Source organism: Neopsephotus bourkii, unplaced genomic scaffold (assembly GCF_033783945.1).
Source record: "Neopsephotus bourkii isolate Nb327-2 ecotype Australia unplaced genomic scaffold, CSIRO-AGI_Nbou_v1 NB_1373, whole genome shotgun sequence".
Lineage (NCBI taxonomy): Eukaryota > Metazoa > Chordata > Aves > Psittaciformes > Psittacidae > Neopsephotus > Neopsephotus bourkii.
In genome coordinates this window covers 4,868,790-4,896,253 of record NW_026901852.1, presented here as the reverse complement: position 1 = coordinate 4,896,253, position 27,464 = coordinate 4,868,790, and the positions used below count along the sequence as shown (strand labels likewise).

At 42.7% G+C, this 27,464-nt stretch overlaps 2 protein-coding genes across 6 annotated transcripts in view; one reads left to right on the top strand and one right to left on the bottom strand.

The window, feature by feature from the left end:
• The window catches only part of PIGF (phosphatidylinositol glycan anchor biosynthesis class F), an 18,582-nt gene extending 5,812 nt beyond the window's left edge, over positions 1 to 12,770 (top strand). For 2 of the 4 annotated variants that reach the window (XM_061367206.1, XM_061367207.1), the window contains 2 exons: positions 175 to 283; positions 10,963 to 11,341. In XM_061367206.1, coding sequence (XP_061223190.1) covers positions 175 to 283; positions 10,963 to 11,076 — 223 coding nt within the window. In that variant the 3' untranslated portion in view covers positions 11,077 to 11,341. Of the gene's footprint in view, positions 1 to 174; positions 284 to 10,962; positions 11,342 to 11,765; positions 11,933 to 12,410 lie in introns of those variants that run through there. The other 2 variants (XR_009727490.1, XM_061367208.1) reach the window with 2 other exon arrangements.
• On the bottom strand, positions 11,351 to 27,464 carry RHOQ (ras homolog family member Q). Of its 2 annotated transcripts, none has more exons than XM_061367210.1 (5): positions 27,300 to 27,464; positions 27,099 to 27,157; positions 13,212 to 13,376; positions 12,379 to 12,474; positions 11,351 to 11,678 (listed from the first exon to the last, which is right to left on the bottom strand). In XM_061367210.1, exons 1-5 carry the CDS (start codon positions 27,439 to 27,441, stop codon positions 11,523 to 11,525), a joined length of 618 nt encoding a protein of 205 aa, XP_061223194.1. In that variant the 5' UTR covers positions 27,442 to 27,464; the 3' UTR covers positions 11,351 to 11,522. The 2 variants fall into 2 exon arrangements, with proteins under 2 accessions (XP_061223194.1, XP_061223193.1); XM_061367209.1 differs by having other exon boundaries at positions 13,212 to 13,372.

Below are 27,464 nucleotides of genomic sequence, written 5' to 3'. Positions count from 1 at the left end.
ATTGTGTTTATAGCTAAAATACACAACTGACATTGTATGTAGTTTGTATCTTTTAGGAGGAACCTGAATGCTGTTTATGAAATATACGGATTTTTATATCTGTAGTCTGAAAAGTCTTGGGAGAAATCAGATCTGCTGCTGCTGTTGAAACCTTGTAACTCACTGTTTTTACAGAGCTATGTCCATCTGGGAAAGCAGTTTGCAAATTACTACTGTGTGCAGTATACTTGGAGCTTGGTTTGGAGCATTTCCTATTCCTCTTGATTGGGATCGGCCTTGGCAGGTTAGTATGTACACCTTTATCATAAATACAACAATGTTAATGTTCTGGATATGCATGCTACACTATTGCTCTGAAACTGTACAGGTATATGGACTTGATCGTAAGCTGGGTTATGCCAAATGTTTTATGTCATTGGAGGCATCTGTGCTTGCAGTGTTAGGATGTAAGGATGTAAAACGCAAAATCTGTAACTCCATTTCCATAGGTTCTTTGTTATAGATTTATGAGTGTCTGTTGCATGCAAATTTTAGCATGAAATAAAGCTGGCAAGTATTTTGATAAGAAGAAACTAGACAAGCAGGAGAACTGTGACATGATGAAGATGGCTCCAACTTAGCCTTCAGTCTGGCAGCTTTTATCGTTTATGGGTAGAGAAGGAAAGATGCTTTCTTAGTGTTTTAGTTCCACTCTGTCTTCCATCAAAGCACTTAACAGAATGCATTTTAAATGGATTTGGATTGATTTGTGGAAACGGTGTGGCCAAAGCACTGTACTAAACACTTCTGATTTCAAAGGCAGGCAAACGTCAGCTTTGTAGCTGTGCAATAAAAAATGTGAAGTTGGCATTGCAGATCCTCTCTTTATAAATCCAAATGTCTGTGCTCTTAGTATTTTTGTTGGCATGAAGAAATTATTCCATTAAACATAACTGAAGTCTGCAATTGCCATAAAATGATGACACTAGTAACACTTCTTCCTAAATGTCCTCAGAGGATATTCCTCAGGTTACCAAACTCCTACACTCTCAGCTGAGTAGCATCTACCAGACCTTAAGCAGATGCTTTCAAAGATTCTTTAAGAAATCAGCACAACAGGCAACACACTTTTCTGTCTGTATTGGAGAGACATTGTGGCTTACAGCTGCAGTGGAAATATGTTTTCCATGAGTAGCAAACGTTTATGCCATCAGCCTTCTTTACAACAGTGTAATAAGATAGTAAAATTTTATTTAAAAGAATAATAAACTAGGTTGATACTTTAAATAAAGAAATCAAGTTTTCTTCCCTAAAAACACTTGGTTTTACTCTTTACAAGAGTATACATCTTTACGTTTCACCATCAATCTGACATAGGTGTGTGTTGACAGTAGTTAATTGCTGATGAACATGAATGTAACCCAAAAATCAAGGGATTCATTGAAATGCAATCTCATATCTTGCGAAGTCTTGCATACTTTCCTGGTCCAGTGAGGCAAACACTTTTTCCTTGCTCAGTTAGGATTTTAAAGGCTCATGTCACATCTGGCAAGTTTTACTTTATTCCCAAAATAAGCCTCGCTAATAATGCTGGGTATAAAAATCTCACCTTTTATGCACCAATGATATAAGGAAAACTGAATTACTATGTCAGTAGGCTCGGATTAACAAAACAAGGTCACTAATAGGTTAAGACAGAGACTTTTAAGTACAGTTAAGTTTTTGCTTTATTTGTCCATTCCTCTATATTCCCACAGTAGGAGACACAAATCTGGTGATGGCCTGGCAGCTGTTTCAGTCTGAAAACTCTTCCAAGTCAATAAAAGCCAAACATGACTGATGAAAGTTAAGCTCCATAATCTGTATTTAGACATCTAAAAAGAGATTATCTGACTCTTCAGAACAGGAAAGCATCTGCAGAAACCTCAGATACCATAACTTGTCACTAGCTGTTTTTGGGCCTGAATGTTCCCTGAGTTCAGGCAGCAGGAGAAACTGTATGTCTGCATTTCCCGTTCCCTTCATCATTTCCACTCCCATTTCTGATATACTCCTATACCAAAGTTGGCAGAGGAGAGTTTCTAGCACTTCCTGTATCAAAGCAGTTTTCCTGTGCCTACATCCAGAGCGTTTCCTGTTGTGTTCTTTCCATTAAGTTCCTCTTATTTTTCCTTATCTCCACTTCTCTAATTTTTACCTTGTAGGTTTTAAACCAGTGGGGTGTGGGAAGAAATCCCATTTTCCATTTTGGATCTGAACTGCTTGATCATTACTTTAATCATCACATGAGCAATTCAAGAGCAGCCATAGAGAAGTTTCAGTCCTGCAGGCTCCAACAGTCTTTGAAAGCTGCAGTTTTAAGTGCTCATTTTTGAAGATCTGCTGTATAAGGGGAAATGAAAGAAGTTCTTGATAAAACATAATGTAGTTTTTTAAGTAAAATTATGTCAGCAAAGCAACACAGTGAAGCATCATAATGGTAACACGTCTTCAAGGCAGAAGTGAACCTCTTGTTAAGCAGCTTGTTAGAGATCCTGTTCACAACTGTCTGAAGTTTTCAGTAACCTGTTGGTAATTTAATACTTTTGTGAAGGTGATCTCTTAAATATTGGTCACAGGACACAGGAGAAGGAGTTAAAAAAGATGTCCTGGTCATGCGTTCTCAATAGATGCCCAGGATGCACTGCTTTGCAGTTCAGCCAAGCTGAGAGATACATGAATCAGGTTCTCTGGAAACACTGAACTGCAACAGTTGACGTGAGTCTTTTGTCTTTCTCTCCCCATTCAGTAGTATAGATTCAACAGCACTGGTACTGAGTTGCACATAATAGCTTTGCATTGGTGTCTGAAATCTTCAGAGGCAAGAGAAATTTCTGTTGCTCTTTGGAAGTTCACTGGGCATTAGCAGTGCAACCCTTTCTTATGGGAGTATTCCTTTTGGAATGATTAGAAACTCATAGTAGATTCTTTGACTGTAGCAATGAAAGAGGAGAGGAGCCTTCTGTGTTGTCTTTAGGCTAAGACGGGAAAGAAGAATGGCCCTCAAAGAATTCTGCTTTTGTCACAAATTTGCTTAGTTTGTTAAGGAAGTATTTAGGGCAGGTTGCTTATCTGCTGACTGATGTACTGAAGATAAAAATACCTGTAAGTAATGCATATACAGGAGGAGGTTCTCTATTAAAATACATATATATCTAAAAGTTCCCCCAGAAGACACGATTGTTCTGTGTTTTGTATAGACCCCAATCCAGCTGCTATGCTTACAGTAACACCTACAGATTAAATCCCAAGTAAGGTGGACTTGAAAGTAATCAGAACTCAGTCAAAATCAAATTATTTCTAGGCATCTGCATGAATAAAGTATTAAGCTGTCATGCTTCTGACATCAGCTGTGCCTCATTTTAGCCTAAAAGCAGAGAGCTTGAGGTTTATAGGTTTGGATCTACCCTTCTCAGATCCAGAAAGGCACTCAAAAGGAATAGCTTGGTCTTTGGATTCAGGACCAGCTTTTGCGATAAGAACAGGTTTCATTTGTGGTTGTTTTTCTTTTCTTATTTCAGACTTTCTGTTGTACACAAATTTTATTATTTTTTTCTTTAATCTGTAGTGGAAATGAAAATGTGGTTTAAATCTTATATGGGCAAGACTAAAGTGGTATTATCATACCAGAGAGCAGCATTAAGGCCTTTATGCCCACTTGTTGCAAAATCTGGTTGCGCTGTTTCTGTTGGTTATAGTTAGTGTTTGTAGTGCAACAATGTATTGTGGAAACACAACTACATTTTTACCTTTAGCTTCAGACAATTCATTATTTAAGGAGTGTTGCAGGCAAGGCAAAATTACTACTGTAAGAATTGGATGGGTCAACAGTAGTGGAGAAATACCATGTAATAAAGCAAACCAAAGGGTTGCTGCTGCTGCCCTTGTGTTGGTAGCCCTGAAATGTCAAAAGTTGGCAAAAGCATCTGACATCCAGCAGATACAGAAATGCCCCAAGTTTGGAGTGAAAAATGCAAGTGATTAGACGCTGTTAGAACAATCTAATATCACCTAAGGTTTGCACAAACATTTAAGCACTGACTTGTATTTTTTTTCTTGATCAGGATTTAGCACTTCATCAAATCTAGTGTCTACCCTTTGAACTGCAGGCAATGTCAGTGTCTACAGTCTACTTTTAAATTGACTACAGTCCAGTGCATAGGGTGGAGAGAGTAAAGCCACTTCTGTGATGAGATCAGTCTTGCTCACAGAAATGGCTTCGAATTAAAATGGCCTCTAGTCACACACCTGAAGCAAACAAGAGGTTAAAGGAAAGAAAGAGTAGCAAGGATGCTGGAGTTCCAGTAGAGTATTGAATAAAGCTGCTTGCACTTTTCTGTAAGGCACCTGTTGTCTGAATCACCACACTGGCAGTAGGAATTGCCACCTACGGCAGTTCTTATGGTGTCACTTGGTTGCTGCTCTGTGGCTGTAAAAGAAGCAGCAATTGAGGGCAACATTGAGTTCATTTTTTCCCAATCTGTCTCCCAGCCCTTAGCTGCGTGTACTGGGACCAGCATTTTTTCCTGCAGTCTTAATAGAAGAATTGAAAAATTGTATTGTAGTGATGTCAGCATGTCTTGTATATCTTCCACTGTAATTTGTTTTTACTTCAAATTACTCCAGACTCTTGCAGAGTAAACTTGGTATGACATTCTCCATCAGGAGCTCCAAGTCATGTTCTAATGGCTAAAACCAAAATGCTGTTTCATTCTGAGTTACTCATAAACCACAGAGGACAGATTGGTTCCTTACACGTACCTCGTGTCACATGCAACAAAACTGTGATAAATACAGGTGTCTCAAAAAATCTTCACTTTATTTTCCATGTTTATGTTTGAAAAATAACTGTGTACAGGGGATATTCAGATTCACCAAGTGGGCCTGTCTACACTTAAAAATAATGGTGTAAAATGCATTTACTTTTTAATCATATAACATTTATGCTAGGTAAATACTAATATTGGAATACTTTTTCAGAATAAAATTACATTAAATATGTGAATAATGTTGCAGAATGAAAAATACATAGAGCATTTCTGTTAAAAGTATAAAATATATTGCTGAAAGTCAGTTGGTATCCTGATGATTCCCTCTTTTTCATTAGTAGTGTTGTTCTTAAAGTACCTTTTTAACACAATTCAGCCATGCCTCTTGCCCCTCTGCTGTTTTATTTTGTACCCGTGCAAAACAGTTGGTCAGGGAGGCCTATTCTGTCTGCTCCTGGTTATAGGTCTGCAGAACTGTAACCTGCACCTATCTCAGACAAGGTAGAGATGGGCGCCTTAGGGCCAAACAAAAAAGAACACCCCAAACTTTTCAAGACTTCCTGTGTGAGACGGGTTTCAGTTTACTACAAGAGACTGGTAGGATAATTTTGTCAAAGTTTTGAGATTAAAACTGTTTTAAGAATTAGATAGCAAAACCAGTTTACAACACTTAGTTATGATCACTTAAATAAGGCTATTCTAGATGATGTTCAAAAGGTTTAAGAGTTGTACATCCATCGCTAGTTCCCTTTAGCCCTCTGATGTACAGTGGTGATGTAAGGGTTATAGTCAGGACAGTTCTAGTAAAGAAACAGAAAATAACTTCCTTTGTTACAGTTACTCAGTTTTTTCAGATTGCTTATTTCAAGTTGATGGTGTTCTTTTAATAACCACATGTGATTAGGATCCTGGCTTCATGTGTCATCTGAGAAGTGGCACCTTAAAGCACACCACCACTGAAACAGAACAGCATCATTTAGGTGTTTCTTGATATCTCACGACACATCCTTTCTCTGCTCAGCCCAAGGTAATTTAGTTGCAAAACAAGGTGGTATAATTAAAGATCAAAACCTTATCAGCACACTTTATGTGCAGTGTATTGCAGACATCCCATTTGTTACTGCCAGCTGGATTTTGGAAACCGTGAAGTTTCTGGGTTCATTGACTGTTTTGATAACAAACTTTAAAACCAGGTTCCTGGGTTTACTGTGTGCCTGCCCACCCATCCTTCTGTCTTTTTGCAGCATAACTGTGATCTGTAGTAACTGATACGATAAACAGTGACTTTGAAGTCTACAGTGTTTTTATATTCATTAGGTGAAAGGGAAATTGATTTATTCCCTCTTTGTACTGGAAACATAGTAGGTAGTGCTGATGTAACTCAAATGAGTAGATTGACTGCCACGTAATTGAGCCCATATGGATGTAAGTATTAGCCTAGATACCTCTCAGACACTTGTAACCTGAAAAATCATCTGGAGAATCCTGGGTACAGTTCTTGGTTCTTACTGAAACAGGACTGTAAACTTTCATATTAGTGTGTTACTGTTAACACAGCTCATAGAGTTTCCTTCTTTTATTTGCTTCTGGAGCTACCACCTACAGTGAATTTTTTGTTGTAAAAGAAGTTTGCTTTATATGAGTAGAAGCGATAATATCCAGTGTTTGATTTCAGTTTCTTTTTAACACAGGTAGAAGCTTGTCCCGCTTTCATGTGGTTATCATTGTTTATTTAATGATACGTTTTCTTGATGTAAACCTTAAGGATGAAATCAAAGGCAGTTACACTTGCTGTAATCCACAAAATCACCTTCTAGTTACAAATGCCAGCCTGCAAAAAACCCCCTCACACTTTCTAATCCTCAGCATGGGCTTGTCAACACACACATTCTGTACAATGCGATAAGACATTTTTAGTTAACATGTGCATGCAACCAGAATAGATTGAAGGCATGTACTGAAGTTTTTAAAGACAGTACAGACTTAAACAATCAGGAATTTAAGGCATGTTAGAAACAGGGAGGGAAAGTCATTGTGCTCATTTATTCAGTTTTAAAATGAAACAGAAAATACAACATAGCTTTCTAGTTGACAGTCAGAAATGGATCTTTTGAAATAGTAAGCATACAAAAAAGAATGGTGTTTAGGAATATGAGAAAAACACTCATCTGAAGAATGGGACCAGGTTACTAAAACCACAAAATATATAGTATTTGCATTTGTATAATTAAAGTTCCAGCAGTCAGCTGCTTACTTTGTAGGATCTTCTAAAACTTCATTAGGGTGTTGCTGCTCTGGCTCCTAAGAATCTGGCCTGTAATGTTCTTATCAATGTCTATGTAATTCCCATTGCATGGGATGCAATTTACAGACTTGTAATAGATGACAGCGCTGTCATGCAGTCAGAATTCTGATTTAACTAGCTACATGCATAATACAGCAGAGCTAGATAACCTTGTTGGGATCCTGCAACATGCTCTGCTTTCCATGCAGTATGTTAAGCATTCTCACATCAGTTCACGGGTGTTCTAAAGAGCACTGAGGAAACATACGTGTACTGAAAGTTGGCAATTTGTATTTTGAGTCCTTATTCTTAAAATCAATTCTGATATACACTAGAAACCTTGCAGTTCTGCACTATTTAGCAAGCCTAAGGAAACCTCTGTTAAGTTCTATTACTGCTGCCAGATGAAATGACCAAACAGAAACTAAACAAATAGCAGAAGTCAGGATCGTTTTACATAAACCCCTGGCCATGCTCTGTCCCTTAAAATGCAATTTTAGTTCTTGTTAAGCATACAGATGGAGATCTGTTGCACTTCAGACTCCTAGTAATCATATGCAGGTTGGTAAAATTGCCCTTTTCCACATGCATCTGATACGTAAACTGAGTCATATTAGGCTGTGAGGATGGGAGCTGATGCTTCTGAGCTGCTGGGACAGACAAAGCATTTCATGACAGTTTCCTAAAGAACATTCTGTCCTGTCTCCTGCACTCCCCACACTTTTCTCTCCAGATCAGTCTTCTTCCCTCCCTGCTTTCTCCCCCCTCAAAGTGTGCAGTTAGGCAGTGTTGCCTAACATTGTATTCCCCTGTTGCTGACCCAGCCTAGACATGACATCAGTACTGGGATGGGATATGGCAGCTTCCTCATGGCAGAAGGGAGCATAAACTAGGAGAAACTGAGCTGAAGAGTTCTCAGGGGATGAAAGGGGTGTATTACAAGTTGCATACTTTGAATAAGCAGAATGGAATCCCTTAGAACAGGCAGCTGTGTATTAGATGCTTAGGCTTTTATCACTTAGAAGCAGTTCATTCCAAGTCAGAGAAGCTAAACCAAGTTTAAGAGATAACATGAAAGGCAGGGCAAAAGCAGACCGATCAAGCAAGTCAAATTAACTTAAAAAGGTCCAGCAGGAAGTGACTTGGTCTCAGAAAAATGAGGCCAGCAGCTAATGCAGAATAAAACAAACCGCTTTCATAGACAAAAAGCATATCCAAGGGCTGTTATTTTAGTGCAGCTGATGTGCTTAAGAGCCACATCTTAATCTGTCTTTGACAACTTGCAGCTTTATATCACATGGCTATATGTAGCCTAAAGGCCATCAGTCAAAAATAAAAGGTGCAGAACTAGTATCATTATGTGTTAGGAGTTTTTTGCCCTGCCTTATGGGTTAGCAAACATAGCATTAGGATAGCAGTGTTCTGAAGTCCTGGCTTTTAACCCCTGTGCTTAGGGAGTTTTCAAAAGGCCAATCATACTGCTGTTGGAACTACTTTAAGCCATCTGACCAGCATAATGAGTACCTGGCCTAGTACCCTTCTGTTCTGCAACACTAGAAGAGATGAGATGGTGTTTCTTTTCTGTCTCGTTCACAGACAGCGAGATGGAGTGGTTTATGGTTTCCTCCCTTTGCCCCCTATCTTTGCCAGCTGCCCTTGCTGAGGTTTGTATTTCAGAGATTCAGGTGTTAAATGAAACAGCCTGAAACTTCTGTAAGGTAACACTGATTTTTAAAAAGCAAAAAGTGAACGTTTTGGAAGACAGAGAGAGGCATAATTAGTATTGAAAGTTACATAACTATTGAAAAACCATGTTCCAGGTTGCAGTTCAGTCAGGTAAGAGAAGCTACAACAATCATCAGAGATCCTTTTAATCGTACCAACAATCGTCCACTATACACAATATAGCAAAACATTCAGGGCCAACAGATCATCAGGGATATTGACTCTAGTTAACATGAAAAATTCAGAGTCCCACACCTACCTATACTTCTGAAAAGCAAACAGGCAACTACAGATTCACCTAATGTAGGTAAGATTTAATGCAGGATCATTGATCACTCAGAGATTTTGATGTTAAAAGACCACTGAGTTATGAAGCCTCTGTCTATAGTTCTGTGGCTATTAGAGTGGTATTTGATTTCATCAGCAGAGAAAAAAGTACGACTCCTGTTCCAGCTGAACGGTAGTGAGTGAGCAGTTGGGGTTGCACGGACATCTTTTCTTGTTTTGTCCTTTAGACGTGTGTAATACACAAAATGCTGGAAATAACTTAATTACATTTCATTTAAAAGTTGAAAAGATCCACCTGAAATGTAAGTTTAGCCAAGGCCACAAATTCACATGAGTTTTAGATATATATAATATCTTACCATGCCAAAGCATCTCGAGACTTTTAATAGAAGATCTACAATATCACTGTTAATGAAAACAAGCAAGTCTTTGGTTTGAGAGGCAACAGCCAAAATATTCAGCAACAAAAGCAAGTAGCACAGACAGAATGTCCAGAAATAAGGATGAAACAAGGTCAATAAAGAGTACCTAAGGCACCTTGTTTATAGTCATCTTTGCTACACTCCTTAAGACCCCCAAATAACGTATAAAACTGCAAATGGTAAGGAATGTGAAGATGAAACAGCTGAGGACAAAATAAGTTAACTCTTATTCCTAGTTAAAATTGCCACGATCAGAGGATGTGAATAAATGCATTTTCCTACAATAGTGAAGAGAGGAATCAGAGCTAGGAAAATGGAGGAACCAGTACCATTAAGAGTAAATTCATTTGATATTCATGAATTGCAGTCTTGGCTGGACACCAAGATGTGGATATTTTCTTTAACATCTAGTTCATGTCTCAGTCTCAAGTACTATAGAAGGTGGAAATACCACCCTTTATTCAAAATTAAAACAGGGGAGTGCAGTTTGCACTTGCTTCAGGAATATGCACTGTACAGCAGGCAGTGCAAAACTGTCCTTGCAAAAACAACATGCAAAGGAGAATTTTGAAGAGGGTGGGAATTTACTTTATTCGACAGTAAATCTTTTTTAATTGCTTAGCTGAGATTTCCATCAAATGCAGTCTGTAGGTGACAGGTAATATAAGCTACATCTAAGGACAGACAGGGTAAGTCTTGTTTTGGCCACTCCTCCCTGCAAATCAATACCAGTTAAAAAAAGGGAGGGTAGGGGAAAAAAAACCCATTACTTTGCACTAGATGGTTTGTGAAATTGAGACAGCTGTATTAAGAACAGCTCCCTGTTCTTATGCTAGGAAGAGAGCTTTAATTCTAAGCTCTAGAACATAAGTGGCTCACTACATGTTTGCTGAAGTGGGTGCAAGATGTTGAGTTTCCAAATTTGTGTTCCCTCCCTGCTGCTAGCCAGGGGGAGATTCAGCCCTTTGCCTACTCTTCAAGACAGAAAACATAAAGAAAACCCCTCTATCCATCTCAGTCTCTGGCCTGTCTGAATATCAGTTCATCCACACACACCTCTGACGGTTTCAGAACACCATGAGAGATTGGAAGGAGAAATCACCAGGACATCTGGGTTTCCAGATGTGCACAGCAGAACAGGAAGTTGGGTTAGCTGAACACTTCAGGGGGGATATAAAGACTTCTACATTTTTTCACATAGTTTGGGAATATCAAACTAAACTCTGCAATAGCCAGAAGCCAGGTTACGTTTTAATGCATATTAGTTAAAAACTGTACAACAGCATTTAGTGTTCATGAAGATGATTGTTACCCTTTTGGCATTTTTAGGAAAGCACACCAAGCTTTAGAGTAAGACTCTACTGTCTTTCAGTACCTAGGGTTTGTGCTCACCAAGTACAAAAAAACCACAGACATTTTCCTCACTGTCTGCTTTTACCTTGTGTTCTCCCCTCAGGTATGGCCCATTTCCTGTTCCTTCGGAGCTACCTTTGGCTATGTGGCTGGTCTGATTATTGCACCTCTGTGGATACACTGGAACCGGAAGCAGCTTACATACAAAAGCAGATAACTGGAGCAAAGAGAGACAAGGTATTTCTTTGTGCAGATCCCATACAGACTGTGCAAAAATTGGGGGGGGGTTTATAAGATATATATATTTATGTATAGTCAAAGCAGAAGACTGTCCAAATGCATTTAGAGTATTTCAGGCCAAGCATCTCCACTCGATAAAATCACATGGATGCCGTTTCAGCGTGGTGCAGTTTTTGCTTCCTCTAGACTATGTAACCCTGAGAGATTGTACCTTCCAGTCTGAATAAAATACTTGTAACAGATACGGTGTCTTCTTATTACAAGTTTGTTGAGTCTGATTTTATTCTTCTGGATTTCACTGGTTGTAGAAGGCAGAACAATAGTTTTAGCTTTCAAACCTGTAACAACTTTGCCGTATACTTAATGCATTGTGTTTAAATTCAGTAGAATTTCACAGTAAGCCTGGCCATTGTCAAATGTGTTTCACGTGATCAAACAGCAGTTTATGCATCTTGAACCTATTCTCTTCTTCACTGTGTGTTTCTTTGGAGTTAGAATGGCTATAATAGCTTCATCAAAAACGGTCTTCAGTCCTTTCTGCGTTAAAGCTGAACACTCCACGTAGCAGTAGGCTCCTATCTGTCAAGAAAATAAGTTAATTCAACCACAGTGTATTTCAGCTGTTCAGTTTTAAGTGTGCACTTCTGCGTATCTCTTGTTCTCTAGTGGCATCACAATGTTTGGCTGTGATCTAGAAAAGCTACCTGCATGTGCATCCCCCTGTAGAGAAAAGATTTGTCTTTTGGTCAAAGATCCAGAATGCATTTAAGTTGGGTTTCTTTACAAAGGAAGCGTATTAAATAAGCTCTTTGGCCTGGCACTGGAGTCCTAAGGTGTTTTTGATAACTACACAGCAAAAAAGAATTACAGACTTATGACCATTTTATGGTTCAAAACTAAGACTGTGTCTTTATGTGCATTATCCACACAGTGTGTTAAAATGGTAGTACAGCACTCTCAAATAATTGCTTAAAGATGATTTCAACATTTTGCTAGAGGAGGAGAGGTCCCTTCCAACCTCAACAACACTGTGATTTTAATTCACTCTTCACCAATGCTTGCGTAGTTTTCACAAGCGTCTACAAAGAAACCTAGAACCACTACTACCACGGAAGTGCTATTACACAGGTCTGCTTGTTAGCTGTGTTCAACAGTGTAAGTAAATATTGTTAACTGGTAACCTGTCAGAAGGTTTTCATACATTGAAGTAGTAAAGAAAAAGGCAATTGGTAATAGGTTTTTTTGCTTCTTTGCTACTTGCTTTCAACTAGGAGTTTACCTCTTTAGCTAGTTTCTGTCCTTGCTCCACAGATATGGGCTTCTCTTTCATGTCATTCAGTCTTGCCAGAGTTTTTGGGTCATCACGAAGATCAATCTAGCAAGGAAGATAGCAGTCATGTTAGAATACTTTTCCTAAACAAAAGTCAGCAGGCTATATAATACCCTCTTTCAGAAGCAAAAGCATTTATTTAATGGAGTATTATGTGTATACAAATGGAGTCATGCATGATTCAGATCATGGACTCTTCCTGATCCAAAAAGTCCTGGAAGTTTAAGCTGTGAACTACCACCTTTAATCCAGAAGGAAGAAACGTATATTCTGTAATTCAGCTCTTCAGTTAGATGTGATCATCTTGGAATGCCAGAAGGTACATCCAGCAGTGGCAGAAGGTTTAACCCAAAGATAATACCAACATGTGGATCACTTTGTAATTGACACCCAGTCCACTGGTCACAAGAAGCAGGGGGGAATTGTCTCACTTCTTCCTTTGCTCCTTTGCTTCAGCAAATATTGTATATGACCAACAACTGTAGACCCATGTACATGGGTATACATAGACATATATATATAAATATTCCTTAAATCCTCTGACTTTCTAGAAAGTCCCAAGGAGAGATGGAGCCAATTTTGCCACTCTGTTTACACTGAATGTATTTTAACAAAATGCAGGTAGCCCATTAGAGAACACCACAAATCTAGGGTTTTCTGCCACTTGCTAGGGTCGTTCTTCCAAAGCCAGAAGCCTGTTGGGCCTGAATTTCCAGCTCTAAGAAAAGGCACCATACAATGATCCAAATTGTTTAAATGAAGTATAACAGAACCAGATATACCTGTGTTCCTACTAGTAAAAAGGGAACATTAGGTGCATATTCCTTCAACTCCGGCACCCACTCTTCCTTCACATTTTGAAATGAAGCAGGGTTTACCACTGAGAAGCAGATAAGGAAGACATCGGTCATAGGATAAGATAAAGGTCTCAGACGATCATAGTCTTCCTAGGAAAGAAAAAGTCTGTTATCTGCAATATTAAATGGTATTTTGTTAATTTAAACAGTAAGGTAGAGAAACTCTATTCATATTTCAGAAATGTTGAGGCAAACTTTCTGAATGCTTGCAACTCTTCTAGGTTAATCAGCGTGGTTGTTAAAGGAAAATGACATAAATATATTGAAAAGCGGTGTGAATATTAACTTACTTCTGTACCAGAATATACAGGCTACCCCTTCAAAAGTTTTAAGTCAAAAAAAAGACTTATGGTTCAAGCATATTCAAAGGTTAGTACTTCTTTGACCAAAGAGGAATAAGCAGATGTGACTGCTATAAAGCCATGCAGATAATACAAAGCTAGACTAGATTAAGGCTAATTAATGCAGTTGAGTCTTCTCCTTTGGCTCATACGTACAGGTGGTATTTAAAGCCCTGTTAAGAATTTTCTTTCTGTCCCTTAGAAACTTTGCTGTCCTGCTGCTAGTGACTGGGCAAAGTGAGGATCAGAGGGACTTTTTTGTTATCCAGACTGCTTTCTGTGAGCAACACCAGCAAAAAGTGGGAAGGAACACTATTAGGGAACACTCAGGATCAAGAACACCATCAGGGGAATATTAATGCCCTTTGGTGGGGGGAAGTTAGTGTGAAAAGATTCTTATTTGGGTCATTTAGAGCCGTAACTTCTCAAGGCACCAGTCTTACAGCCAGGGCATACAGTACAATACCTAGGAGCATTGTTCCATTGTAAACCACTTCTCTATAGCAAGAAAGAAAGTGAATTGCCAGTCAACCAATGCTTTACCATTCCTGCCTTTGGCTTTTTTGCTTGGTTGTTTTTTAACACAGATAAGACTGAGCTGGTTTTATGCCATCTCTCCCTCCTCCCCATGTAAGCTCCTCATCCTAATTAAATCTCACAAGTATTGGAACAATTTGTTCATTAAAGGTAGAGACAGAAACAGAATTCAACTCCATGGTTGAATCAAGCCAGAAAATCAGATTTTCCGTTCCTTGGCAACAGTCACATTACCAGGTTATTAACCTATAGTGGCACCCTCAAAACAGCCCTTCATTGATAGGTTTTTAAAGATGGTGTCACTAGCATTTCAGAAGACACATGAAAACTTCCTCAGAACAGTTTCTGCTAGGCCCATCTTTTCATCAGCTATGGCAAGAGGGCTGTCATCCTCATCATGAAATGGAGGAACGACAAGCACTGGAGGAGATTCTGCACTAGCAGGGGGGTGACCATTGGCCAGTACTCTTTTAGTGTCAATCTATATGATACTCATATTTGGAATCAGTATTCTCATGTGCCATTTTGGTTAGACACTCTCCTGCCAGTCTTGTATGCTTTCCAGTTTTGTCAGTAAGCTAGAGCATACTTGGCTGTAGGCATGGGCTCCCAGTTTCACAACCACAGTAACTGACACTACTGGGAAACCACAGCATTTGACTGGCCTATCTGGAGATCAGTTGTTCCCCTGCTAGTGTCAGCCTCCTATCCTGATTCAGAAGAAAAAACCCAGGAACCTTGTCTTTTCCACATCTGTGGACATTCATCATAGATGGCAGAAATAACTTTAAGAGCATCACAACAGCAACGTGAAACTATTCAACATTCAGTTCTCTTTTTAGGCATGTATTTTATGCTTCACTTCTACTCCTGAATATAGTTAGGTACTGATCAGGGTTGCCACTCTGTTTTCTGGGTGGAGACTGAAATCCTAAAAGCAGCTTCCCAACTGCAAATTACACTGGTCCCTGGAGTACAAAATCTGCATGCAGGCACACAGAGGCAGATCCGTCAGCTACTCTTGAATTCAGCTCTGCTAAATCACACACAGGGTATTACTGAATAGGTTTTCTTTAAAGAAAAGATTTAGTTTAAAGTCATAATTCATTCCTGCTACTAAAGAGCTGCCTTTACTACATTCAATGTTTTCTGAAGTCCTCACATCTGGGCTACAGTAACAAGAATACTGTCTGCATTAAATGCTGGAATGGAGAAATCACTTCATTGTCACCAGAAATTACTCTTAGTCCATTGGCCTTAAAGTACCTCTTCAGTTAATCCATTTGAAATTGCAGATGGACCATTTATTCATGGCAAATACTAATCCGTTTCTGATCTCAAAGCTTGGTTTACTTCATTTTACTTTACGTTTGCATGGTTTACTTCAAAACTTTTGTATTTATCTTTTTTAATCCCATTGGATATAAATCCTCGTCCATTTAGCCTGGTCCTGCTCCTTACTTCCCATGTATTCCTCAGCAGTCATCTGGGAGTGAGCACTGTTACTGCTTTTTAAGGCGCGTGCGTTGCTGAACTCCTTTCCTGCCCCTGCAGCTATTTATATATCTGGCTTTTGCTTTACACCCTGTCCCATCTGCACTGGGCAAGCTGTGGGTCTGTCCTCTGTAATTAAGAAGTTCAACTGCAGGCAAGTACAGTGTGATTGGATACATCATGTGCCACGGCCAAAGAAGTATGTGGTATTCACTACGATGACTTCACACTTACTTAAATTAACAGAGAATTTGGCTGTCCCCCACCAATCCTGCTGCTTGAAACAAGCCAGTGCTGCCAGGCTCGCCTTTAAACCTTTGTCTGTGCTATGAAAATTAGGTGCATATTGATGCTAATAATGGCAGGTAATTCTAATAAAGCCTCCCACCACATCATTAGACTGGTCCTGGGTCTTCTTAAGAAAGACCCTGGCTTAACTGTTACCAGCATCTAGCAGGCCATCTGTGCTTAAAGACTCCTCCTGCTTCCCATCAGCCCCTCAGAAACAACAATCAAACCTAAAACTTCCTGTGATGTGCTGGGCCTAAATAACTGCTGCATGGATAGAAGATTGAAAAAACAAATGCATTCAGACCGAATGTTAGAGAAGCCTGGAAATATCAGATTGCTTCAACTGTCTTTTCTGACTCTAGTGTGAGGGAAATGAATGTGGCTAATTCTCAAATGCAGTGGCAAACCCTAATTATACTAGCCAGTCAACAGAAATCCGGGTTTGGGTGCCTGTATGCACCACCCTGTGCAGCAATTAAGACCTCCAGCCTAATTGGGGGAGGCACTGCCTTTATATTTAGGCATTAAAGATATCTAAAGAATTTTACTGGACTATTTTAAGAACGTGAACAAGATGGGCAAGAGGACCACAAAGGATCAAAATGTGCATTACAAGTGTCAAAACCTCCAGGCTATAATGGAGAAATGGCTCAATTCTCCAATATGCTGTGGACTATAAAACACTCTGTTCACTATTTACTGAAGCAAACAAATACTGATAGAAAAACATGTTGAAAATACAAAAGCTGTAATAACTTTAAACCAGCTGCATGCGAGTATGTTGGCTTAATTAATGCTATATAGAGTTGTGATTCCATTGTGGCAGGACCATCCATCATTCACCTACTATCTCTCTGGTAAGCCAGCGCAGCTGCCAATACAGAACAGACATAGGCAAGGAGATGAGATGGAGGAACTACTGACTTGGCTTGGCTTCTCAACTACAAACTGGGAAGGACCCCTTGGGGTTATTTTTTGGTTTCACTTTGAAAAGAGCAGAACTGAAACTGATACTTTTACATTTTCCTTTTCTTGTAAATATGAGGGCTCGCATCTTTAAGCAAATAGGAGAAAGACAAATGCTGGTGTGTCATTAATGCTGTGCAGGGGCCCTGAGCAAGGTGTGTCATGCTCATCTGTAGGTACTTTTAATATATATTATTTATAATGTAATGTAACATAACATTATAGCATAATGTTTCATTCTGATGGAACAAAGGAGTTAATGATTTTATGTGGTTTGCAGCTTAGGAACGGGATTTCAATGATAGTCCTCCAGTTACATCATAGTGGCATACTCTTATAAACAAAAGGAGAAGCATATTTCTGTTCTGATAAGCTACAAAGTGGATGGCAGCGTACAAAGCTTGTTCCACTGGAAGAAAACTGGAGCTCAACAACTCCAGTTTGTGATCTCTGTGTTAGCAACCATCTGTTGCTTTCACAGCTTACAACAGCAATCGTAAGAGGAGGTTCTCACTCCCAACCATCTGTTTTTAGAGGGGAAGCCAAAAATAGACATCAGGCAGAGTTGCTAGAGGAATCCAACCTTCACGCAGTGAAGGGTAATCCCTGCTGCTGCTCAGAGGGTCTTGGTGAGGCTCACACGTGCAACTAGCTGGTTTCTGCAGAGCAAAACCCCAGCTGTAAGTCCAAGTTTTAACGCATTTCATAGCAGGGCATGGTAACCACAATCAAAAGTCCTCTCTCAATACGAATTGCCATGCTTTCATTTTTGAAGTGCATTTCAAAGCTATCCTTCATGACTGCATTTTTCATAGTTTTTTTTCCTCCCTGAAAAAGGATTTCCATTTCTGAAGGCCCCTGGAATATTTTGGACAATGTGAGAAGGGAGCCATAACAATGACTGCTGTATCTGACACTTGCCCCAGGGACTACCAGCTCCCAGTTACCCCAGTGGCCACATCCTCCCACCTCTCCCACATTATTTGGCATTAAAGGCTGATGTGCAGCTTTGCCATAAGCACCAGGGAGAGCCTTTGAGCACAACAGCCCATTCCAGCAGCACACCTGGAAGCAGCCTTCATTCACCAAGCTGACTCACCCTGTGGTTTCTGATTCTACAAGATGCTTGGTGGGGGAGCAGAGAGAGGGAAGTGGTCTGTCCTGCCCCATGCCAAGCACAAATTGCTTCCTTGGCTAAAAACCTCTCCAAATGACTTCAGCCTGGTCTGTGTAACACTGCAACCCTTTGCAAGGACGGAGGTTGGAGCATCCCAAGGCTGCTGGCTTCCTGGTGCTGCTTCTCACACAGCACCACTAATGCCAGGACCATTTGGCAAGCTGCAATTCAGACTGACACAGCATCGCCATAAAACATCTGCTTGTCCAGTTGTGCAGCCCAAGCCCTACTTGTTACTGTTTGTAGCTTCTGAACACACAAACCAAGATGTGCTGATTACTCCCAGGGGTAAAGTGCACTACAGACCCTCCGTCTCTTCACAGGCTTCTGGGGATGCAGCTTGCTTTGCTGAAGGCAGCAGTACTATCCTGTTGTGGCTCAATCACACGGGTTTCCCAGGGAGCACAGAAAGCTGCTGATTTGGGCCCAGCATCCATCTTTAATTTATAGAAAAGGCTGCAAGAATGCAGGGTGAGTGCTCATCCTTTGTATTCTAAAAATGAAGTAAGCTGTTCTAAACCCATCTCTAAATCCCTGCGAGGAGCACTGTTCAGAGGAGGTATGAATTATACATTGGAAAAGCCCAGGGTTTATGAATTACCTTTTCTTTTGACAAAACTTTCCTTCTGGGATCTTTGAGGACTGCAGCTGCTTACACTCCTGAAAAGCTTTTCTGTATGGAGAGAAATAGCTAGCTGGAAGATGGAGCCTGGTAAGATGGATTTTAGAGAGTAGAGACAAGAAGGACAGAGTATCTCTTCAGTTATACACAAAATTGCCTTTGAGTGATCAGAACTGATCCCTGTCTTAATGTGGAATTAAATACTTCCCAAATCCTACATCATGCCCTGCGGTGATGCTAAACTTTTCCTGGGCAGCCTCAACAGAACACTCCCTCTCTCCTTCACCACAGGAACTTCAACTTGCTGGCTTCCTTGTGCTTTCCTGAAAGTGGAAGTCCCTGACTTTCCTGTGTAAGGCTTTTTAGTGTCTGCAACAACAGAACATGGATTCAACTGGCTGCAAGCAGTATCGGCAAGCACCGCTGCACATCAACACTTTATACCAGTTGTTCATCCACTATGGAGCCCCTAGAGTAATAGCCATGGGCAGGCCCTTTCACTCCTTACCTATGACGCTCCTCCATAGCCTTAACATACCTATGAGGAATCACAAGGCTACAGAGCGTACAGAGAGTTTTCATTCTGTCCAATATGGGCAATGAAAGGAAAAACTTTAAACTTATCCTGGCACAGGCGTCTGATGGGACCCTCTGCAGATCCTGCTCTTTGGAAAGATGGGTTCTTTCACTTTATTTTTACAGAAGAACATGACCATCAATAAATCTGTTCTCACAGGGAAAACAGACTATGGAATACAGATGGTTGAATATAGTTACCCATAGATCATACATGACTTTTCATTTACTAGCTATATAAATCCTGCCCAGACAAGAAAGACTGATCAGTTAGGTGACCCATTCCCTTTCACTGCTTACAAATAAGCCCCAAAAGCACATTCTTCAGTGCAGTGCTGAGCAGCAGCTTTGTAAAACAGAAGACTAAGCCTTCACCCTGACTCCTCAGGTTTAATTCCCATCACTCAGCTTCTCAGGCGACGAAGTGCCGTAACACCAGTGCCATCATGTGCAAACTGAATAAACACATCACAGTGAAAGAGTTCCTGGAATTAAAGGAGTTCCTAAGAGTCTTCTGCACCTCATTTTATGCCAAGTCCTGATTTGTTAGGGGTAACAGTTTCCATTCAAGAATATGGTAAAACACTCCAGGATTTCACTGCAGCAGATGTTAAGGCAGTTGAAAAACTGCCTGTGTTTTTTCTTCCTCAAGTAAGGAATATGTAATCCAGCTCACTTCCCCTCACTGGGCTATCTCTTGGTCATAACTACAGATGCATCCCAGATCACACCTGGCATACATCCCTTATTGACTCCGCCACTGCATCCCAACCGGATACCAGACCAAGAAGGAACTAGCATTAAGTCCTACAGATGATCTTTTAGCATTCATGGTCATACCTAATTTAGAGCGTGAGCTGCCTGAGGCACTTTCAGCCTGTGTTTTATTCATCCGAAGCAATGCGCTCACTTAGGATGCTCACAGATGTTCCTTTGCTCTGGAGAATAACGCAGCCACCTGCATTTTCATACGCGCACCAGGAGCACTAGCCATCACAAAGGGCTGCTGCATGTGCCACAACATGGATGCAGCACAGAGCAGGGTAAAACCAGGCTGAGGACAGTGGCCACTAACGTGTCAAATGACACACAACCCCTTCAGAACGGCTGGAAGTGTCATGTGGCCTTCAGACACATCTGTCTTAACACAAATCATCCAGTCACCGGTCCAAACCAAAGGGCTGCTTATAAAAGCACAGACCAGAGCAGTAAGAAGATACTGTTCCCCTCCTCTCTGCCCTCATTTTGCATTGTTTCTAATGAGAAGAGGGGCAGTTTTGTTAGAAATGTAACTGCTAAGTTGGAAGTCATAAAGCTCTGTCCCAGAGCATCCATTTTAGTAATGGTGGAGTTTACAGTTCACAGTAAAACTGCAGTATTTGGAATCAGTGTGCTTTATATTGCTTCCTAAAGCCCAGGTTCCTGGAGAAAAAACTGCATCCTTTTTACCTTTAAATGAAAGAGAAATTTCTGGTACCCCACAGATACACACAAAACTTGAACACATGAAGCACAAAGGCTTAAAGAAAACACACATCCAGAAAAAGGCTCGAACCATTCAGGTTCTTAGGTGGTGGTGTCTGCGGATAGGAAAAGCTGACTCATCACTTTGAAAGCCAGGCACTGGCAAAACCTCGGTACTGCTCAAGTTTTATGTCTACTTTGTCCATGTGTTCTCAATCAAGGAACTGGAATGAAGCTTACTGAAATCAGCCATCGGGCGCCTGCTAACACAGAGCTTTGGATCAGACTCTAACGCACACTGTCAGCCCTCTGGATCGTGGGTCTGCACTTTTTAGGCAGTACTCTAAATGTGATTTAGTTTGCTTTAAGAGGTAGTTTGGAGGCTGAATCAAGAGTTAAGCTATCCATGAAAAGATGCATTTTTTCATACTTTTCTTATTTACCAACATATAAAGAGCTTTTGGCAAAGGAAGTGGATTTCAGTCAGGAAGTCTGACTGCGGACCTGCCAAGAATTCCCAGGGTCTCACACGCTCTGTCAGAAGCTAACTGTACAGCTCATGCCACCTTACCTGCCCATCCCATTCTATCACTCCTGCCTCCAGCAGGACAGCTGTGGGTTGTATGGTACTCAAATGCGTGCAGGTGCACACACCGCCTTAAAATGAAGTCAGGAAGTAAGAGGATGTGCAGTAACATTGTGCTAATTGTTTTTATTGAGTATTGCCTTTTTAGCTGCTGCTGTTTGGATAGCATTGAAAGATGTCACTGTACCTCAAAGAAATGATAGTAAGATACAGAGAGAACTTGGTCACAAACTAAAGGATATCTGCTGACTCTTAACCCAGGAAAAGGGATTCTTGTTGGACCATATAACATAATACCAATGTTTAGCATAACCAATGCATAACTAATGTTTAGCAAGAGTCTGTGTCAGTAGTCTTCATGAAAATGTGCTTTTAACATATCAAAACCTGAAGTTTCAGAGAACCTCTCAAGCTTTGGGTTCTTTACTTTGGCCTGCCATTAACTTACTGATAATTCCATACAGACACACTGGATCTACAGTTTGAAACACATTCCTTGCATTTGATTTTACTGTAACACAGTGATGCTATTCAGAAGTGCTAGGGGGCTTTCGACACTGAAAATGAAACACAACTGTCCTGAGTTCCCAACGTGCATTTCATGGATGCAGCACCTGCCACCCCGAGGCTCCTCACCTGGTGACAGCAATGCTTACCTGCCTTTCTAGGAAAGCAGTGATGCTTTCAGAGTGTGAGTCACAGCTCACAGCAAAGGGAGATGTGTGTGAATGGGAGCTCTGCACTGGGGTTAGTGTTGCTGGAAGGCCATTTTTAGAAGCAAACCTGAAGTAGTGAGTCCCTTTCCATCTAAAGGGAAAGCCCACCTTTGCTTCAACACTTTGGCAAGTGGTGCCAAATGGAAGCCCATCCAAGACCACACCTGTCTCAGCATAAGAGACTGCAAGCTCAGGGACTTCACCTCTGTCTTTTGCACTGAAGAACTTAAATTTCAGAGAGAGAAAACAGGCACGACTTTGTTTTATCTGCTCACATCCACTTGTGGCTGCGGAGTGCTAGTTCTACGTGGCTGGCACCATCCTGAAGCAGAGAGAGGCTGAGCTATTCATAGGCCAGCACGGCGGCTGGAGCTGGACTGGAGCACTCATGAGCTCACAGCTCCCCAGTGCCAGCTCGGCTGGGACAGTATGAAGGGAGTGAGGGAAAATGCATGTGGGAGAAGGGAGGCATGGCATGGGCAGAAAGGGGACAGGATGTCAGTTCCTAACATTTCATTTTCAGATCTGCCAAGATCACGTTAGAGGTTTTGGTGCAGGACACAGAAGTGGTACCTGTTAGTTCAGGGTTACCGACCAAAGCTGGGGCAAACAGCCAGCAAGGAGCACAAATATTCCCTCTATTCCTTATTTACAGCAACCACAGCAAGCCTGGTGACCATCCATCCTAATAACCACACCTCCACCACCTCTTTCCTGTTAGCACATTCAGTTAACAACCATTTGTTTTGACACCTTGCCGTAACACAGGCACTGATGTGGCTAATGCTGGAGTCAGCTTCACACACCTCAGCAGCCTGACCACCTTGAATATAAAACTGCTTCCAACACCAGGGCCTCCACTGCAACCAAAACATCAGCGTATCTGAGTTAAATTGCTGCTGCTGCAACCACAGTAGCCATTGGTATGTGAGCTGAGAGGAGCCAAGAGCCTTGTTCTGCTCTTGTGCTTAGCGTGTTCTATGGCTACTGTTTTGGTGACGGTTGAGAAGGCACTGCGAGCTTTATTGTACCAGACCTACAGCTTGTCCTGCTCATATCAAGGTGTTTAAGGCAGAGAAATAGAAGTGGAAAGCCAAGGAACGCAGTTTACCTCAGCATTGTCCAACCAGGCCAGGCCAGTATCACAACAGTGAGTGATGCTGATGGATAACAATGTTATTATGAGGCACTGCACCACAGCAAGATTCACTCTGCTCCTTCTGTACCCTGCTCTGCACTACTCAGACACTGGCTTGATGCCAAACCTGCACCAAACAGCCACGCTATGCCTCAGCATCTCTCTTCCCAGGGCAGCTGGAGCAGCACAGGCTCTGCTCCTGCATCCCCTGCATCCTACCTGACAGTTCTTCACAGCAAAGACACGGAGCAGAGCAAGGCTTCCACGTGTACGTGGTCAGCACTCATGGGAGAAAAGGGATATCATCCATGAAGCCCCGCAGAGTGAGAGGAGGAAGGACTCCAACTGACATTTTAAGCAGCAGCCTTCAGTACAGAGTGAAATCCCCAAGAGGTAACTCCTGTGGGCCCTCCCACTTACCCCTATCATTTGGGACGTGGCAAGGGGACATGCAGCACACCTCTTCGTTAGTGCTTACAGACACTGCTCCATTGGGAGAGCTGGCAGCATTACTTTGGGTGTTACAGAAGATCAGAATGATCATCACTTGTCACCAGCTCAAAAGCCCTCTAACACAGTGCAGTTAACAGACCCCGATGAAGGCACCAGTCTCTTCCCAGGCTGACCAACGAAGAGCAGCAGTGACACACAGTTAGGTCTCCGAGAGCAAGAGGCTACTGTGAAACCAAAGGCATCCAAGCACCAGTATCACAACCACCTGGCATTCAACCTGCAGCGCATTGATGCTCCCAGCTCCAGGTGATGTACATAAGAACCACGGTGCACTCCAAGCCCAGCCAGTCTCAGCCCAAGGCTCTGTGCAGCAGCAAGGCCAGAAGGAGCTGCTGGCTCCACCTCTGGGAGGAATTGCTGGAGGAATGTCCTCTTGGACACCACAGGCACTGGATTCCCACCCATCTCCCAGGCACAGGAGCTGCTTCCACAGCTGCACACCCAAATGGGCCCCAGGTGCCTCCCCTGCCCAGCAGCTGTACCGGCTGTTTGAACCAGGGCCACAGTACTTCCAACCAGGGGAAGCCTGCCTGAGCTCACACACACACACACCCCCAAAGGGGAAGGTCTGTCTGCATAGAAACTGAAGTTTGTGGCCTGCTAGTGGCATTCTTCCTGCTATATATAACCTGGGGTGGGGGGGGAATGGGACTTTATAGATTTATTCTCAACCTACTTTAAACTCACAAGGATATGATGCATTATGTCATCAGCTGCTACATGTGATGCTGTGTGTGTTGTGAAGAAGCGAGCTAGAAATGAGTACTGGATGCTATGAACCCGAAAGCTCGCAACTCCTCTGCCAAACAGAAGTCTGTCACAAGTTGCTAAACACATAACCACGCACGTTACAGAGACCCACAGGCTGATGAAGTCAGTGTTTCAGGGCAGTGAGCCTGCTCTATACCAGTATAAACCAACAGGTCTTTAATCCTTGTTCTGCTATGGGCTTCCCGCATGGATTTGGAGTAGGTCACTGCTTACCCTCCATTTACCCTCTAACTCCTCTCCCCCCGAAATGAGATCTGTAGATTGTACCTATGCTTTGGGAGTATAAACACACTCAAGACTGTGAACTGCTTAGATACCACAGTGCTCACACGCTGCCAAGTTGTGATAAAATGATACTATCAGGCCAGTATTTTACAGTACAACTATTTGGGGGGGGAACAGAATTAGAGATGAAAGCACTGATGTGTGCTGGCACAGAAATCCCGACTCTGAATCCGAGCCATACAGAAGTCTGTGCAAGCAGCAGGCATGCACCAAATGCAGCACAGTTTCCTCGACACAGAGAAGGCATCATCCACTCATGTCTTTTCTGCTCTTTACTACACGTACTGAAGCTTTAAAGAGAGCTTTCTGTTATGACACAGCTCCGGGAAGCCCGGCTTGTCAGCACGCTCCCTGACAAAGCAGCTTTTAGCTGAATGCAATTGCTGGACTGGCACCTTCACACAGACTCCCGCCTTGGTTGTGCTGGATGTTGGGATGGGGCTCCCATGGGCAGATGTCCCCCAGTCCCCCGAACATGCTGGAGTGGGATGGGGATAATGGTAGAGATTTTATCAGTACCACGGGTCTGACTGAAACAGGAGCTTTGCCAAGGGCAGGTATATTTGTACCGGTAGCCTCATTAAAACACCCAACATGAGCTGAGGCTCCTCGGAATTAGGCCAGCAGGATCTGGTCCTGGGCACATCAGGAACTGCTCTGTGATTCAAACTTAAAGATTCCAGCTTCTCGGAATTTGGGGAAAGAAAGAAAGAAGAAAAAAGGGAAGAAAAAGCTTAGCCCAACATTTTACACATCTGGATATACAATTTCACACTGAAAAGACTTTCTTAGCATAACAGGCAGGAATACCTTCACTTGCTGTTTGTTTTAAACGGGCCAGTTCAACCTGCTGCCTTTTGAGGAGGCCAAAAGTCACCCGGTTTTGTACTCAGCACACTCAGGAAAAGGGGGGATACCACAAAACCACCTGAGTTACAGTTACACAGCGCTAACAACACGCGCTCCCATTAACACCAACAAGCCAGCACAGGCAGTTTGAGACGGCACCCACCACCAAGCCATGCACGTGTGCAGTAGTGCTGGGGTGGCTTTCACATGTTCTCTATATGAAAAAAGAGATTAAAAGAGTTGCATATTAACCAAATACTTTCTATGCCTGGGCACTCGGTCCTCATTCTGTAACCTACTTAAGCAGTGTTTGACACGCTGTGTTTTGAAGCAGTTACTACTGACAAACAGGGCTATGACAACAGTAAGAAATGCACTTGGCATAACTTTGACCAGTTTGTGTTTATGTTAGGGAGATGACAACCACGAAGCCAGAGTGTTTGGGAAGTCTCAGCCTGGAAATCGGGCTGTTTGCTGTAATTCTCATGGAATTAACTTTATTGCTGATTCCAGGCCTAACCAAGATATCAAGGGCTGGTTAAACGTTTCTTCCCTTACTCCAGGCTGTTTACAGACCTAAAAAGCCTCACTCACTTAGGCAGCAGCTGTTTAATTAAGCACAGGAGTAACATGGTTTAAAGAAATGGCTCCAGCCTACGCGAGTCCGGTGCCATCACGTTACCAGCGGCTCTATACAAGAAGGAAGCGCCTCTGGAGGTCATGTGAGAGCAGAACACATGCTCACGCTGCAAGGAGAAGTTTAAACACAAGGGATACACAACTTTACCCAAACCCATGCAGTGTTTCTGCCCGAGCCCTGCACCTCCCAGGCACAAACTACTTCGTTTCCAACGAGGCAACCTTTAGAAACCACTACACCAGCGACCCCCCCGAACACCAAGCAGTTTATCAGTCACTGAAGTTACTTACGATACATGCAGACATAGCATCTTTCAAAACAGGCTGTAATAATCTCAACCTGAATCACTCCCACTGTCTGGCACACCAAAAGAAACCCGGGTTACCCCAACGGCGGTGGCTGACAATTACATGTTATGATTTTCTGCCTCCTAAGCTGAACAACTCTCTCCGGCCATTGAAGAGCTGGGAAGTGCCCGCAAGGCGAGCAGCAGCACTCGGGGCTCTGCCCGGCCTGACGCGTTGGAGCAGCAAGTTCCCTCCGCGCTAACGGAGGCTCAGCTCCCTCCTCCCAACGCCGGCACCGAGGCCGGGGGATGATGGCGGTCCCGGGCCGGGCGCTGCCCTGGCCGCAGCCCCCCCCCCCCGCCTGGAGCCGAGCACCCACCGCTAACAACGGGCTGGATCGATGGGTTCGTTCTAAACCCGGTTTGCATCAATCGCCAACATCACACACACACACCGGGCACCTCCGCCTGAATCACCCAGCCCGGACCGCAGCCCTGCCAGTAACTTCAGCGGGGGATGGCGGCGGGGCCGGGGGTCCGCGGCAGCGCTCGGCACTCACCTGGCCGGCGGTGTCGTACAGCCCCAGCAGGTACTGCTTGCCCCCGACGGTAACGCTGACTGCGAGGGGGGAGAAACACAGCGGGTGAGGGGGGCAAACCCCGGCCGAGCCCCCCCCATCATCGCCTCCCGGCAGGGGAAGGCCGGAGACGGAGGAAAGGAGAGAGGGCGGCAGAGCCGCCGGCCCCCCCAGCCGCTTCACCTGCGTAGTGGTCGAAGACGGTGGGCACGTACTCCTCGGGGAAGGCGTCGTTGGCGTAGCTCATCAGCAGGCACGTCTTGCCCACGGCGCCGTCCCCCACCACCACGCACTTGAGCATGACCGCCGCGCTGCCATGGGCCATGGCCGGACACCGCCCTCATGGCC

What these genes read in the sequence shown, in the direction of transcription:
- RHOQ (XM_061367209.1), bottom strand. Translation starts at nt 27,460, where the DNA reads ATGAGGGCGGTGTCCGGCCATGGCCCATGGCAGCGCGGCGGTCATGCT. An exon ending in CGTCTTCGACCACTACGCAG is followed by an intron (nt 27,158 to 27,299) that starts GTGAAGCGGCTG and finishes CCCCCCTCGCAG; the next exon opens with TCAGCGTTACCGTCGGGGGC. An exon ending in TGTACGACACCGCCGGCCAG is followed by an intron (nt 13,373 to 27,098) that starts GTGAGTGCCGAG and finishes TTTCCTAGGAAG; the next exon opens with ACTATGATCGTCTGAGACCT.